The 15642-nt window shown below is 39.2% G+C and overlaps 2 protein-coding genes across 5 annotated transcripts in view; one reads left to right on the top strand and one right to left on the bottom strand.

Moving 5' to 3' along the window:
• TPGS2 (tubulin polyglutamylase complex subunit 2) overlaps positions 1–4115 on the bottom strand; it is a gene marked incomplete at both ends in the record, with an annotated part of 55488 nt that extends 51373 nt beyond the window's left edge. For both annotated transcript variants that reach the window (XM_079717457.1, XM_079717456.1), the window contains one exon: positions 4034–4115. In XM_079717457.1, coding sequence (XP_079573583.1) covers positions 4034–4115 — 82 coding nt within the window. The remainder of the gene's footprint in view (positions 1–4033) is intronic.
• Positions 4116–4505: 390 nt separating this feature from the next.
• KIAA1328 overlaps positions 4506–15642 on the top strand; it is a gene marked incomplete at its 5' end in the record, with an annotated part of 378127 nt that continues 366990 nt past the window's right edge. For 2 of the 3 annotated variants that reach the window (XM_079718281.1, XM_079718282.1), the window contains 3 exons: positions 4521–4578; positions 11327–11362; positions 12075–12217. In XM_079718281.1, the coding sequence (XP_079574407.1) occupies positions 4521–4578; positions 11327–11362; positions 12075–12217 (237 nt within the window). Of the gene's footprint in view, positions 4579–11326; positions 11363–12074; positions 12218–15642 lie in introns of all 3 variants that reach the window. The other variant, XM_079718280.1, reaches the window with a different exon arrangement.

A 15642-nucleotide genomic window follows, 5' to 3' on the forward strand; every position in this document is an offset into this window, starting at 1 on the left:
CATGTATTTTGGGCCTTTGTAGGTGCACATAGATTATAATTGTTTTGCCTTTCTGAGCATTGACACCTATTATCATTATGAACTGTCCTCCTTTGTTTCTAATAATGAACTTTGTTTTAAAGATTATTTTGCCTGATATTAGTATAGCCACTCAATCTCTACTTTGGGTTCTATTTGCATGGTATATGTTTCCCCCATCTTTTCACTTTTAACCTATTTGTGTCTTTAAATACAAAATGTGTCTCTTGTAGACTGGGTATACTTGAATCATGTTTTTGTTTTTCTAAAATCTTATGTCAATTTCTGCCTTCTCATGGGAGTGTCTAGTTTATTTATATTAAATGTAGCTACTGATAAGGTAGGATTTATTTCTGCCATTATGCTATTTCCTTCTGAGTTCTCACCAGCAGTATGCTCCATATTGTTATAGTCCAGATTTTTATTACAGCCTTTTCATGGTGATTTAGACTTTCTCTATCAAGTTCCTGAAAGTTCCTCCAGCCTCCACCCACTTCCCAGTTCCAAAGACACTTCCATATAGGTATATGTTACAGCAGCACCCACTTCCAGGTAATAAAATATGTACTAGTTTTCTGTGCTGCATAACAAATTACCACACTTAGCAGTGGTAGGACTGATGATCCTGTTCTCTTGATGACCATGAGCTAGGAGGCTGCTCTCAGCTCCTAGAACCCACTAGCAGTTCCTTGCTATTGGTCCTCTCCTAGGATCTCTCACAACACGGCAGCTTAGTTTTTCAAAGCCAGGAGGAAATCTGTCTGACTTCTATACCCTCTTTTAGAATGCTCACCTGATTAGGTCAGGCCTACCTAGGATAATGTCCCTTTTAAGTCAAAGTCAGCTGATTAGGTACTTCAATTACATACACCAAAAAATCTCTGCCTTTGTCATATAATGTAACCTAAGCCATAGAATGACATTCATCATCTTCACAGGTCCTGCCCATTTTCAAGAGTAAAGTGTTATACACAGGTAGGTGGCATTGGAGGTCATCTAAGAAATCTGCCCACCAGTTACATTGTACTTATACCCTTTCAAATGCCCTTTTAATTTGTCATAATAGATAACAACTGGTACATGATTCCTTCACTCTCCTCCCACCTTTGTTTTAGTCTTACATGTATGTATTTATGTATGTTCATGTGTATGTGTCTGTATGAAAATGATGCTCAGCATCAGGCTTTTTGCTGAAGGTTTCCCAAGCTATATTTGATTTGATGAAATCTATCCTCCAGTAGATTCCTCAGGAAGGGTTCATGGGTGTAGAATTCCCTAAGTTCTTTTATTTTAAAGACAGTTTGGCTAGATATTATATCCTTGGTTCACACTTTCTTTCATTGAATTTTCTATGCTTGTTCATGTATTTTAATTTTGTTTGGAGTTTAGACTTACCATTTTCTTCTGCTTCACAGTTGTTTTTTGGTAAGAGTTTTCCTCAGTTGTCTGTTTGACATTTTATTTCCTGATTTCAGCATTAGTTCTCTATAGGTTTTACTTTTATCTCCTTCATTTTGCATTATTGTGCTGTTTAAAAAGATTTCTAGGTTAGTAACTCTAGTTTCTAGTTTCTGTTGATTTTTGCAACTAGCCTCTTCATGGGTCTGTCTGCTTGTTACAGAGCCTTCTAGTAGTGAGGGAGTGTGGCAGGAACAATTAGGGTCTGGCCCTGTGATTTGTTGCTTTTTCTCTTTTTATTCAGCCATTCTGAACAGATGGTATTCTCTGTCTTTAAGCAATGCTGAGAGTTTGGTTTTGGATAAAAATGCAATTGTGGAGTTATTTCATATCTTTTAGGGAGGTTGTTTACCATACACCCACCACTGACTTCAGCAGCCTTGTTTTAAAAAAAATCCCCTTAATATATTATCTTTTCAAACAAAAAACAAATGTGAAAAAATAATATACAGGCATACTCATTTTACTGCACTTTGCTTTATTGTTTTTCTCAGGTATTGCGTTTTTTACAAATTGAAGGTTTGTGGCAACCCTGCATTGTCAGATGATATTTAGCATTTTTTAGCAATAAATTTTTTAATTAAGGTATGCACATTTTTTTTAGACATAATGCTATTGCACACTTAACAGACTACAGTATAGTGTAATCATAACTTTTATATGCACTGGGAAACCAAAAATTTGTGTGGTTCACTTTATTAGGATATTCACTTTATTGCAGTGGTCTGGAACCAAACCCTCAATATTTCTGAGGTATGTCTGCCAATGATTTTCGACTTGTGATTATTAACTTGAAATTATTAGGTTTTGATTAAGTTTATAAATAGACTGTTTACAGGGGGCTAGATTTCCTAAAAGTTTAATTAACAGAGTCGGTTAATTCCTTACGTAGTTTTTGACTTGTAGCTATTACCAGTTTGCCAGACATGTGAAATGCTTAATAGATAGAATATATTAAACGCATAAATGAAATTTAAAATGTTTACAGTCACTTAATTATTTAGGTCTTTAAATCGAGCTGACAGCTTATGGGAAATTTAGTTGGCTTGACTTGAGTAGATTAAACATTTATCAAAAGAAAATAACTTCTTATTTAGAGAAAACTTCCTAGACTTATAAAGATACTAATGAAGCATCCCTGTGGAATAGCAAGACCTGCCTGAGTCCAGGAGTACAAGAAGCAACAGGGCAGAAGTTTGGATAAGAATGAGGAGATAGGATATGGGTGGTCTTGATGATTAGATCTCTCCTTGCCCTACTCTATAGTTTCATTTCTAAAATCTATCACTTCTCCCAAACACACCAGGATGTTTCATGCCTCATTTACTGTCTTAGGCACTGGGGAATACAGGGAAGAGCAATACAAAGTTCCTATTCTCATGGACTTCTACTACAGAAAAAAGACAGACAAAAAAACCAACCAAATAAATATATAATTTCAAGTAAAATATATAATTTCACGTAGTGACAAAGCCGTGAGGATAAAAAAAAAAAAAGTGGGATAAGGGAACAGAGTAATAGGGAAGGGTGTTATTAAGACTATATTCAGGAAGGGCTTCTCTGAGCTCGTGATATTTAATCAGAGATCTGAATGAAGTCAGAGAGAGACATTGACAGGAAGAGAATTCCAGATGCAAGGTCTAGTAAATCGCAAAAGCCTTTAAGTGGGAATAAGCTTAGTGTGCTCATGGTACAAGGAGGCTACTGCGGCAGTGCCAGAGTTAAAATAACGTCAGAAAGACAGATGAGGGCAAATTATAGCAGGCTTGTGGGCCACGGTACAGAATTTGGATTTTATTATGAATGCGATGGGCAGGAACTGAAGCACACTGTTCCGGCCTGCTTAGATTGCCTTTCTCCTTAGTTATCTGGCTAACTCCCATTTGTCTTTCAAAATTTAGCATCATCTCCTGTGGGACGTATTTCTTAACTCTCCAGATAAGGTCAATCACCTCCTCCTGTGTGCTACTTCTGAGCGATAACAGATTACTGAACTGTGTTTGTGTTTCATTTCATTTTATTTTATTGTTGCCCCAGCATGTAACATAGCGGTGGGTACTGAGTAAAGGTTAGTGCTTAGTAAAGGTTAGTAAAGGAAAACCACCCATTCATTCAATGGTGCCAGCCTTGATTCCTCTGGACCACTTCAGGTGCCATGCACGGGAGGCGCATGGGAATTGGTACCCTGGGAGGTTGGCTGCAACATTCCCCCAGCTCTCTCTGCCACCAGAGGCCAAGAAGGCCTCTCGGGACAGCCTACCTCCCAACTGTCAGGTGCCTGCTGTCTCCCCTTTGAACATCTATGCCCGACCTTCTTGGGCCCTGTGGTGGGACTTCGGGTGGGGGGACCTTCGAGCTTCACATCTCTGCATCCACACTCCCCGCAAACCCTTCCCCGGCCTAGTCAAGCACCCCACTCCCCACTCTCCCCCTTAACAACGGAAGTTACAGCCGCGATGCCCACTGGCCTACAGGGTCTGGCTCTTGCCTTCCCTCCGTGCTTCCACTGCACACCCCTCGTCTCGCAGTGCCCTCCACGGCCCCTCGTCCCACTCACCTAGGATGCGGGTGACCCCCAAGGTCAGCTTCTCCAGGTGCGGCTTGTTGCTGCCCAGCAACGGGGGCGGTGTCTCCTCCATGGCTCGCGTCCCAGCTCCGCGCGCGGTCGGAGGAGCGGCTGGGACAGGGCGGGGGAGCGGGGCGGCCGGGAGGGCCGGACTCCGCCCGGGAGGCGCGGCCGTCAAGTTCACGGCATGCCGGGAGTTGTAGTGCTCGGAGCCTGAGAGCGCGGCGGGGCGGAGATGGGGGTCCCGGGCTGCTCTGGGAGTAGCAGCTCCGCGAGGCACTCGTTCCCGCGGCCCCGGCGGGGGCTCCACGCCACGCCGCCGGGACACAGCGACTCCACCGCCCGGACCCTCCCGCCCCGCCGGGGCCGGCTGCGCAGGCGGGGGCGGGCCTCTGCGCAGTGCGGCCAATCGGGACCGGGCCTGGAGGCCGGGGTTGGACGGCCCCGGCGGGACGCCCCGAGTGGCGGTTGTTTCAAGATGGCGGACGTGGCGGGCCCCTCCCGACCTGGCGCGGCGGCGTTCTGGAGCCGCGACTGTATCCTTTGCCCACCTGGCAGGGGGCGCCGGCGCTTTCCCCGGGGCGGCGAGCGGTCGCGAGGGACGCGGAGTGCAGGGGAGAAGCTTGCCGCGGACCCCGGTGGCGGGGCCGTCCCGTCCGGCCGCCGTCCGGGTGCTGGGCTATGCTCTTCCTTGGGTATTAGGTGTCAGAGAGCCTGCACTGTCTCCAGGCTGGAGTTCAGGCGTGGGGACTCGGCACAGATGTTTCCCAGTCCTCCTTGGCGGTGAGCTCTGGAAAGATGGCCTAGAGTCTTGGCCTCTCCTGGGGCTGGAAGGGTCCCTCTGCCCGGGATGACCTCCGGCCGGCCTAGTCTGTGCGGAGTGAGCTTGTGGAGGAGTGCATGGTGTTGGGTCCAAGAGCTTTTTGTCTTGGTTTAGGAGTGTCCTCAGTATGCGTTGTTAAGAGTAAGTCAGGACCTTGTCGGACTTAGAAGGCCTGTCAGTGGTGATTTATTTTCATACTGAGATCTTCGGAGAAGTGTGGACTTGGTTTCACGCGGACATGATCTGGTGATGATGATTATGGAATAAGACGCGATGCAGATTTTAGGGCCTGGAAGTAGTGTTGATTTGCATGTAGATTGCGAGTCCCACTAGCAGGACTGAAGTTCTTGGGTTGTTTTATGGTAGAGAAGCTGTGGCCTTTTATCCTTGCGGTAGTATTCCCAGATTAATATCTATGATGAGATGTGTGACAGAACTGGTTCTTTCCCTGTGTTAGGTAGACTGTTCTAGACTGATCTTTGGTTCTGATAATTTGCTTCATGTTAGAGGAGTGTTACCTGAAAGGAAGGCATTCAGTGTATTGAGTGCCCTCAGAGGCAAGTCTTTTTGTCTGTTTACTAGAATTGGTGATGGCATTGTTGGAGGCATTGCTCTTAACTTTGGCAGAATCATTCTTTGAACGTTCTACTTAGCTCTCAGTAAAACTTAGAAAGTTGTATTATCAGTTACCCTTGTTGAATTACTAGGATTAAAGTGTCATGCCATGGAGAGTGGGATATTTTTGCATTTCTTGCTGCTCCGTGTTTAGTGTTATGCACTTTCTAAACATAATTACCACTTGTGTGTGATAGGTCGGTGAGAGTCAAGTGAAATCGTGTACACGGTGGATAAAAGCACACTGATGCACTGTGCAAATCAAATATTTTTTTCTTTACCTATCAGGAGAATATGTACACTGGGAACAAGTGGGCTGAATTAGGAAGTCAGGAAACTGGGATGAGTCATACTTTCTCGTGAAACATTACCTCTGCATTGTTAGAATTTTGTGATAGAGATATTTGAAGATTATTAGCTTATAATGTGCTTCTTTTTTTTTTTTTTTTTTTTTTTGTGGTACGTGGGCCTCTCATTGTTGTGGCCTCTCCCGTTGCGGAGCACAGGCTCCGGACGCGCAGGCTCAGCGGCCATGGCTCACGGGCCCAGCCGCTCCGCGGCATGTGGGATCTTCCCGGACCGGGACACGAACCCGCGTTCTCTGCATCGGCAGGCGGACTCTCAACCACTGCGCCACCAGGGAAGCCCTAATGTGCTTCTTTAGTGTAATTATTTTCATAACCACCCATGTGGCTTTGGTTATTATTCCTTAACTTTCTGTATAACCAATGCTATTATGCTGATACAGAATATATAAGAATTTTGTTCTGATATAGAATGTGTGTGGGGCATGGGGAGGGGAGGCAGTCTGTTGCAGTGGGTCTGATTAAGTTCATAGGTATGTAAAATGAATCTATGCTCGTGTCTTAGCAACCCTGTACTCTCAGTTATTCGTGCAGTCATATTACTCCCTATTTCATACAGAAGTCACATAGCCTTCCTTTTCTCTTACACTCTCCCTTACTCTAAAAATTTATGTAAAATTCTAATCTTCCCATTCAAAGTGGGGAGTTGAAATTATATGGGGAAAATGGTGTTGATTACGTTCTGTAGAAATTCAGATGCTTGAAAGGAATTGCAAGGTTACCAGTATCACCCTTCCTATTCCACATAATGACCAATTAATATCCAGTCTCAGATATTTTCATTTTAATCTCTATAGGACGTAAAAGCATTGTCAGATATAAATTTGTTACTGAATCTTTGCTAAAAAGCATAACAATAATTATGAATCATTTGATTTAGTCAGGTGTCTTTTGATCTTGATCTCTTCTCTTGTCACAATGATGACTTCCCAGACCACCCCAAAGCATTTATAGTTAGAACTTTCAATAGAAAAAGACCAAAAAGTATGCACCTATGATCTGGTATTCTTTTCACACTATTGAAAGATTTTCTGTGTTTCACCTAAACAATTAGAGAAATATGATTGAGCGATTTCCTAGTCCTGGATGTTTCCATCATGTGAGGACAGATCATCTGTGACTGAATATCACCTTTTTCTTACTGTTGTTCTTATGAGTTATGTATCTCCTGCACAGTATGATTCAGCAGTGCTGTTTTGCACAAGGTATGTCTTTATACCCAATGTGTAAACAATGAGTATGCCATGTTGTCATTTATGGCTTAAATCTGCAAGTAGAATATGCCCCTTCGGCCACAAACTGCTTTCCTCCTTCATTATAGCTCCTGGTAATATCAAAAGAAGTTAGTGTTTCTGCAGTATTTAAATTTGCTGAAGTGCACTCAAGTGTATTATCATTAACAGTATTATGAACTTGATATTAACAAATATGAACTGTAAAGGACCTGGTCAAAACATTGCAGTAGCTATAATCTCTGCCATTGAGTTTTTAATTAAAAATAGAGACTTTAGGGCTTCCCTGGTGGCTCAGTGGTTGAGAGTCCGCCTGCCGATGCAGGGGACACGGGTTCGTGCCCCGGTCCGGGAAGATCCCACATGCCGCGGAGCGGCTGGGCCCGTGAGCCATGGCCGCTGAGCCTGTGCGTCCGGAGCCTGTGCTCGTCAACGGGAGAGGCCACAACAGTGAGAGGCCGGCGTACCGCAAAAAAAAAAGAAAAAAAAAAAAATAGAGACTTTACGTTGATGTTAAAATAATATACTAGTCAGGAAAATTGTTGTGGTTAGTAATAATAATACACACGTTGTTGGTAAGTGATTCAAACTCATAAGGTAGGGTAAAGTGGGAAGTACTAAGTTTATTTTCTTCAGATCCTGGTCAGGGTAGGTATACTTATTTCTACCACTTCTGCCTTGGGTTTCTCATTACTACTTTAATTCCGGAAACTTGGGTATTAAAGGCTCTTTATAATTTGCTGTACTTGTCTTATTGAGGCACTTCCAAATGAACCAAGTAGAACTAAGGTGGCACATAGAACCCAATAAGAGGTCCAATATACATTTGGTATATATTGTGTCTCTTTGACTTTGCCATAAGATATATATTTGTTGGTAATCTTTGTATTTGAAGAAGGTAAATATTTGGGTTCTTTAGATAATGAGCTGAAGATAGATTACAAATGATTAGAAAGGATAGGTTGGGTGGAGGCAATTTCAAATATTTCTGTCTTATTTATAAAAACTTTTGCTAAGGTCTGTTTATTTAGCGTTTTTATACTTGAAAAGAAATTTGGCATAGATGTAGCTAATGGGTTTTGTGTGCATATTTTGAATAGGACAAAAAGAGAAGGATAACACTGAGTTGTTGGACAGTACCTCATAGAATTAAATAAGTATCAATTTCATTCGTTCATAGATGGTTTACCATGAGCCAGGCATGCTTTGACCTTACGTGATACAACATTGAACAAAACGATGCAAATCTTCACCCGCTTGCTGCTTACATTTTAGTGAAATGAGATGAGTTCATGAATAAGTAAAATAATATTATATGTCCAGTGATTACGGGTGCCATGGAGAAAAATAAAGCAGGAAAAGTGTAGCTGTCATGGGGGTCTTTTGTGTCTGTTTTTATGCCAGTACTGTACTGTTTTGATAACTATAGCTTTGTAATATTTTGAAACCAGGAAGTGTGATACCTCCAGCTTTATTCTTCTTTCTCAAAATTGCTTTGTCTAATTGGGGTCTTTTGTGGTTCCATACAAATTTTAGGATTGTTTGTTCTATTTCTGTGAAAAATGGCATTGGAATTTTGATACAGATTGCATTGAATCTGTAGATTGCTTTATGGACATTTTAACAATATTCTTTCAATTCATGAGCATGGAATATCTATCTATTTGTGTTTTCTTCATTTTCTTTTATCAATGTCTTATAGTTTTCAGTGGATAGGTCTTTCACCTCCTTGGTTAAATTTATTCCTAGATATTTTACTCTTTTTTGATGCATTTGTAAATTGGATTATTTTCCTAATTTGTCTTTCTGATAGTTGGTTATTCTTGTATAGAAATGCAACAGATTTTTATATATTGATTTTGTATCCTACAACTTTTGTTTATAAACAAACTGAATTTATTTATTCGTTCTAACAGTTTTTTTGTGGAGTCTTTAGGGTTTTCTATATGTAGTATCATGTAATCTGCAAATAGAAGCTTGTGGAAGGCTTCTACAGTTTGTTTTTCTTAAAGAAATAGGAAGCAAGGTTATTAGCTTAGAGTAAGGATGGGGGAGGTGGTATCTGGTTTGAGAAGAGAGGAGAAAGTGTAAAATACTTGATGAGCTTCCAAATCAAGGTGCAGCTGAATGGGGTCCTCAGTGACTGGTCTCTTCCAGCTGTTGAGCAGGCTCCTTTGTGAATGATCCAGAGAAGTGTAGTATGTTTTCCAGGACTCTGTTATGTCAGTCTTTCCATAGGTCATCCTTGGAAATGGAGAATATTCTGCAAATTCATCACTACTTTATACTCTAATTGAAGACACTGCCATATGGAACATGTCCTGGGTCATCTTGAATTTTTTCCCCTGGGTACTTTTTCCCATGTGTATATTTCCAACAGCAAATGATTAAACATTTATTGAGCACCTGCAGTGTGTGCAGTCCCAAGGGATGTAAAAAATGAATCTGCTGTTAAAGAGCGTGCACAATTTCATTTTGTAAGGATTTTTTTGGGATTGTTTGTCAGTGAATTTAGAAATTCTCTCTCTGCTCCAGTGTTAGTTGCAGTCAATTTCCTTGGACTTGTGGGGTCTAAGTTTTTGCTTGTTTACTTGTCTTATGTGCCTCCTAAAATTTTCTAAGCTCCATCCCTGATGTCTAAGGGAATTTAAAGTTTTTAGAGGCCCTATCAGCCAAAAGCTTGAAGCTGTGATAGTGCTGCAGAGAGCTGTTAGAAACCACCAGGCAGCTCAGACAGTAAGCACCATCTTTGTGTTCCATAGGGATTCTAGGCATTTCCAATCAGCATTCCTTGAAAAGATTCCATTACTAGAATTGATTCTGAACTGAAATATATTGATTTTTTTAACATGTTATTAATCCACTGTTTTTATTCCAGCCTTTTCCCAGGAGGAAATAGTTAATAATTGGTTTGTCTACAAATTTTGGAAAAGAAAGAGTTTTATAAAGTAACAGAAAACTTTAGTATTTTCTAGATCATTTGGAAAAAATTGTTTAGACACTTACTTCCTGGAAGTGTAATAGAAGGTTATCAAATGGTGGACGTACCTGGATTTAGATATAGTTCTGAATAAAATTTTATTTCTGGAAAGTAAACTTTCTTATTATATTGGTTCCCTTTCTATAGCAGTGTTCTAGCCTTTCTGAATTTCTCCTTTTGAAATTCAAAATAGTTCTTTTTGTCTTAAATTTCTTCAGATTGTTAAATAGTAGGGCTTCTTGAGACATTTCATGAATATACTGCAGAAGAATAAAAAATGTTTTTTGTGTTTGCGTGATTGACTTGCCCTCAAACAGTGTTTGTTCTTCAAAGCTGAAGCTCACTTTGAAATTACAAATTCTTTTTTTAATATATATTTATTGGAGTATAATCGCTTTACAATGTTGTGTTAGTTTCTGTTGTACAACAAAGTGAATCAGCTGTAAGTATACATATATTCCCATATCCCCTCCCTCTTGAGCCTCTTCCCATCCTCCCTATCCCACCCCTCTAGGTCCTCACAAAGCATCAGAGCTGATCTCCCTGTGCTATGCAGCAGCTTCCCGCTAGCTATCCATTTTACATTTGGTACTGTATATATGTCAATGCTAAAGCTTACTTTAAAATTAAAAGCTAGGGCTTCCCTGGTGGCGCAGTGGTTGAGAGTCCGCCTGCCGATGCAGCGGACACGGGTTCGTGCCCCGGTCTGGGAAGATCCCACATGCTGCGGAGCGGCTGGGCCCGTGAGCCATGGCCTCTGAGCCTGCGCGTCCGGAGCCTGTGCTCTGCAACGGGAGAGGCCACAACAGTGAGAGGAGCGCGTACCACAAAAAAAAAAAAAAAAAAAAAAAAAATTAAAAGCTAAAGCTCACTTTGAAATTACGAATTCATGCCTAAAATAACTTGTCATTCACCGATGATGAGCAAAATGGAGTATTTATCTCCTTGTTTACGAAAGGAAAGAAAATGAAAGGAAACTAATTTGTAGTGTATCTCACTTGGGAATAAGCATGGATAAAACTCTTATGGAACAAGGGCTTCCAAAATTTTTACAAAGCAGATAGTTGTGAATATATAAAGATTAACTTTAAAAGATTATTAATTTTGCTACATTTATTTTAATTATGGTGCTTTCTAGTTTTGTTTTTAAAAGCTAGTTATAAACGCCCAGGTCAAAAGAAATTACAAATTATAACAGAAGTACAGAACAGCAATGTTTGGATGTTGGATAATCTTTTCTAGTATTTTCCTTTATGACTTCCTACATAGTTTCTGATGAAGAACAGTCAGTAGTGTATGTTCCAGGTATGATTTTCTGCATTAATTAGGTAAACTTCCTTTGCTTCTTAAGAGTTAGGAGAAAATAAAAACATTAGGATAACTTTGTAGGCATAAGTAGATGCAGAACAGTTCATCAGAACCTAATTTTTTTAAATGTTTGGTATGACCGCACTAAGGTTTGAAATACTGCCTTATTTTAGGGGCTGGCTGGGCAAGTCAGCTTTTGATGAGTTTACAGAATACTTCATTCATGTGTTAAAGAGCAAGAGATCCTTTTCTTGTCATATTACAAATAATAGTTTAAATTTTATATTTCAAAAAAATGTGAAAACTTCTTTATATAGTGTTTATGTAATAGACTTGAAAGCTTACTTACTGGTTGTTAAGAGATGAGTAGTAAAACTGAACCACTGGAGGCATCCTAATTATGTGAAAAATCAGATTTTTAATTTCCAATAAGTTAAGGTATGTATGGTATGTTGTAGTTTATTGGTTTTAATGTGACTTACGGATGTTCACATCCCCATTTAAAAATACTTCAGTTGAATCTTTGCATGCAAAACATCTTTTCATGATTTGTTATTTATTAACAGAGCCTTAAAATGAAGTTTATAAAGTAAGAGATTTCCCCATCAGGTGCCATAAGTAGAGGATATCAAGGAAGAGGTTGGTGGGGGGAGGGTTTAAGAGAATGAAAAGATATAATTTTGAAATCTTGTTTGATGGAAATCCTTAGGAATTTCTACAGAAGGAAATATCAGATCAAGACACAAGATGGTGAATCCAAAAGCTGATGTTAAACTTAAGACTTCCGGGGTGACTGCTACTTCAGTCTCCATGGAGTCTTTAAAAGGTGCAGGAGATTCAGTAGATGAACAGGTCAGTAATTTCTTTTTCTCTTTTTCTGTTTTTTTTTTTTTTTTTCCTTATTCTCCAGTCTTTATAAATGCTGACCAGTAAGTCATTTTTTTGTGCTGACCAATAACTGTTAGATAAGGGTAGAAGAGCCCTTGAAAGAACATTAGATGATCTACAAGCATTTTTAAAGATACAGAGGATTCTAGGATGCTTTGCTTAGTATGAATATAAAGTATGTGTATTACTCATTTTGTTCCAAAATGTCCAGGCTTGCTTTAAGCCTTAGTTAAGAAACATTTATTGTCTTAGTATGTCTCCAAAGACTTAAATCCTGATCTGTGTGGAGTTAGTAAATCAAATTGACAATTTTTTTCTTTTATTAGGTGTCCTTTGTGATTTTTGTTCATCTGAATTTGTTAGTTGATGATGGATAAACCTTTGTATATAAGAAAATGCTTTATTAAAACAAAATTAGCCTGTATTATTGTTGTTATTATTATTAGTTCCTTCATTTGGCGAATAATATCATAAAGACTTTATTTTTATAGCTCAGTCATTGATTTCTCCTTTGTCTTTCTTTGCCTCTGTAATAGTGTCTGTACATTCCTTTGGTATATGCTCTATCTGATTGGTTTATTTCACTTTACTTTTCGTTATATTTTGTCTCCCCAACCAGAGTTTAACTCAGGGTTTGGCAATCTATGACCTGTAGGCCAAATCTGCTTCTTCCTGTTTTGTGAGTAAAGTGTTACTGGAACACAGCCACTCTCAGTCTTTTAGTGTTATGTTATTGCCACTTTCGTATTACAATGGCAGAGGCGCTGTAAAGACGAATGCTCACAAAGCCAAAATCATTTCCTATTGAACTCTATATAAAAAATGTTTTTCAGTACCTGGTTTATGTTCAGATATTGAAATTTTCAATGTCTAGTTTGTTAATAATTACAGTTGACCCTTGAACAACACGGATGTTAGGGGTGTTGAACTCCGGGCAGTTGAATATTTGTGTATACCTTTTGGCTCCCCAAAACTTTACTAATAGCCTACTGTTGAATGAAAGCCTTACTGATAACATAGTCAATTAACACATATTTTGAATGTTATATGTATATTTACATACACTTAAGCATTCATGACACACCTTTTTTCTTAATTTTTTTTTAATATTTCTTAGGCTCTGTGGTTTGTCTGCAAGCTTATTCAAATTGTTGTAAATCTCCAAAAAGTTTTCCAATATATTTATTGAAAAAAATCTGCTTGTAAGTAGACTTGTGCAGTTCAAACCCATGTTGTTTAAGGGTCAGCTGTTTTACGTTTAGTTATCTACAGGATTTAACTGTGATTAGCTCAAAAGGCCTGCCTATGTTACTTATATCCCCAGTGTGTACACTCCACACTAGGATGTGAATAGTTGAATTTGCAAGTTCTTATCAAAAATTGAAAGTATTTTTTCATATAATGGTTTGCGTGTTTTATAGTGAACAGAAACTATTCCCCATTCATATCAGCTCCTGGCAACCACTAATCTGCTTTTAGTCTCTCTCTATTTGTCTGTGCTGGACATTTCATATAACTGGAATAATGTAACATGTGGCCTTTTGTGACTGGCTTTTTTCATTTAGTATAGTGATTTCAAGTTTCATCTATGTTGTATCATGTATCCTTACTTCATACCTTTTTATGGCTCAGTGCATATTTTGTTTAACCACCAGTTGAAGGACATTTGGGTTGTTACAGTTTTTGGCTATTATCAATAATATTGCTGTCAACATTCATGTACAAGTTTTTGTGTGGATGTATGTTTTCAATTTTCTTGTGTATATACCTAGAAGTAGAATTTCTGGGTCATGTAGTAATTCTATGTTTAACCTTTTGATGAACTACCAAAGTAGCTATACCATTTTACATTCCACCAGCAATGTATGAGGATTCCAGATTCTCCACATTCTCACCAACACTTTATATCCATCTTTTTTATTTATAATTGTCGTAGTGAGTGTGAAGTGGTATCTCATTGTGGTTTTGATTTGTATTTTCCTAATGGCCAGTAATGATCATCTCTTTATGTGCTTCTTGGCCATTTGTATGTGTCCTTTAGAGAAACGTCTGTCCAGATCTTTTTCAATTGGGTTGTTTGTCTTCTTATTGATGAGTTGTAGAGTTCTTTATAGATTCCATCTCCAAGTTCCTTGTCAGATATATGATTTGCAGATATTTTCTCCCATTTTGTGAATTGTCTTTTCACTTTTTTTTTTTAATAAAATTTATTTATTTATTTTTATTTTTGGCTGCATTGGGTCTTCACTGCTGTGCGTGGGCTTTCTCTAGTTGCAGCGAATGGGGGCTTACTCTTCGTTGTGTTGTGCGGGCTACTCTTGTGGATGGAGCACGGGCTCTAGGTCAGCGGGCTTCAGTAGTTGTGGCTTGCTGGCTCTAGAGCGCAGGCTCAGTAGTTGTGGCACATGGGCTTTGTTGCTCTGCGGCATGTGGGATCTTCCCAGACTAGGGCTCGAATCCGTGTCCCCTGCATTGCAAGGCAGATTCTTAATCACTGTGCCACAAGTGAAATCCTCTTTTCACTTTCTTATTGGTGTCCTTTGAAGCTTGAAAGTTTTAAATTCTGATGAAGTCCAACTTATCAGTGTTTTCCTTTTATTTATTTAATTATTTATTTGCTGCCATATCTAAGAAATCATTGACTAAACCAAGGTCTCAAAGATTTATACCAATATCTAGGAGTTTTATAATTTTAGATACTACATTTAGGCTTTGATCCATTTTGATGTAATTTCTGTACATGCTATGGGGTAGTGACCCATAGAATTGTCGTCTTAATTTCATTTTTGGATTTTTCACTGCTAGTGTCCAGAAACACAGTTGCTTTTTTATCCTGCAACCTTTCTAAATTCATTTATTAGTTCTAATCTAATAGTTTTTTGGTAAATTCCTTACAATTTTCTATATATAAGATCATGCCATCTGTGAATAGAGATAGTTTTGCATACCCCTTTTCAGTTTGGATTCCTTTTATTTCAACTGTCTTCTAAAGAGATTTAAAAATGTAACAAACTTTATAGCAAGTTCATTTTTCCATACTGATAGTCTGTTGGTCCAGTATCATTTATTAAGAGGACCATTCTTTTCCCCATTGAATTGCCATGATGCTATTGTAATTCAGGGAGAGACTTAAAATTTCACTACAAGTCTGGCAACTGTGAGAGGAGAAAGAAAGAAAGATTGACTAGGAAGAGCCTCAGACTTCCTTGCAGTCTGAGGTAGTGTCTGTCTGTAGAGATGTATCCTTCCCTTATTATAGCACAGCGTCTTTTTTGGTAATCTCTATCCTGAATTTTGTATTTGTCATTCTTTTGTTTTTCTGTATCAGGGGTTGACAAATTTTTTTTTTTTTTTTTTTGCGGTACGCGGGCCTCTCACTGTTGTAGCCT

Source organism: Hyperoodon ampullatus (assembly GCF_949752795.1).
Source record: "Hyperoodon ampullatus genome assembly, chromosome: 13".
NCBI lineage: Eukaryota > Metazoa > Chordata > Mammalia > Artiodactyla > Ziphiidae > Hyperoodon > Hyperoodon ampullatus.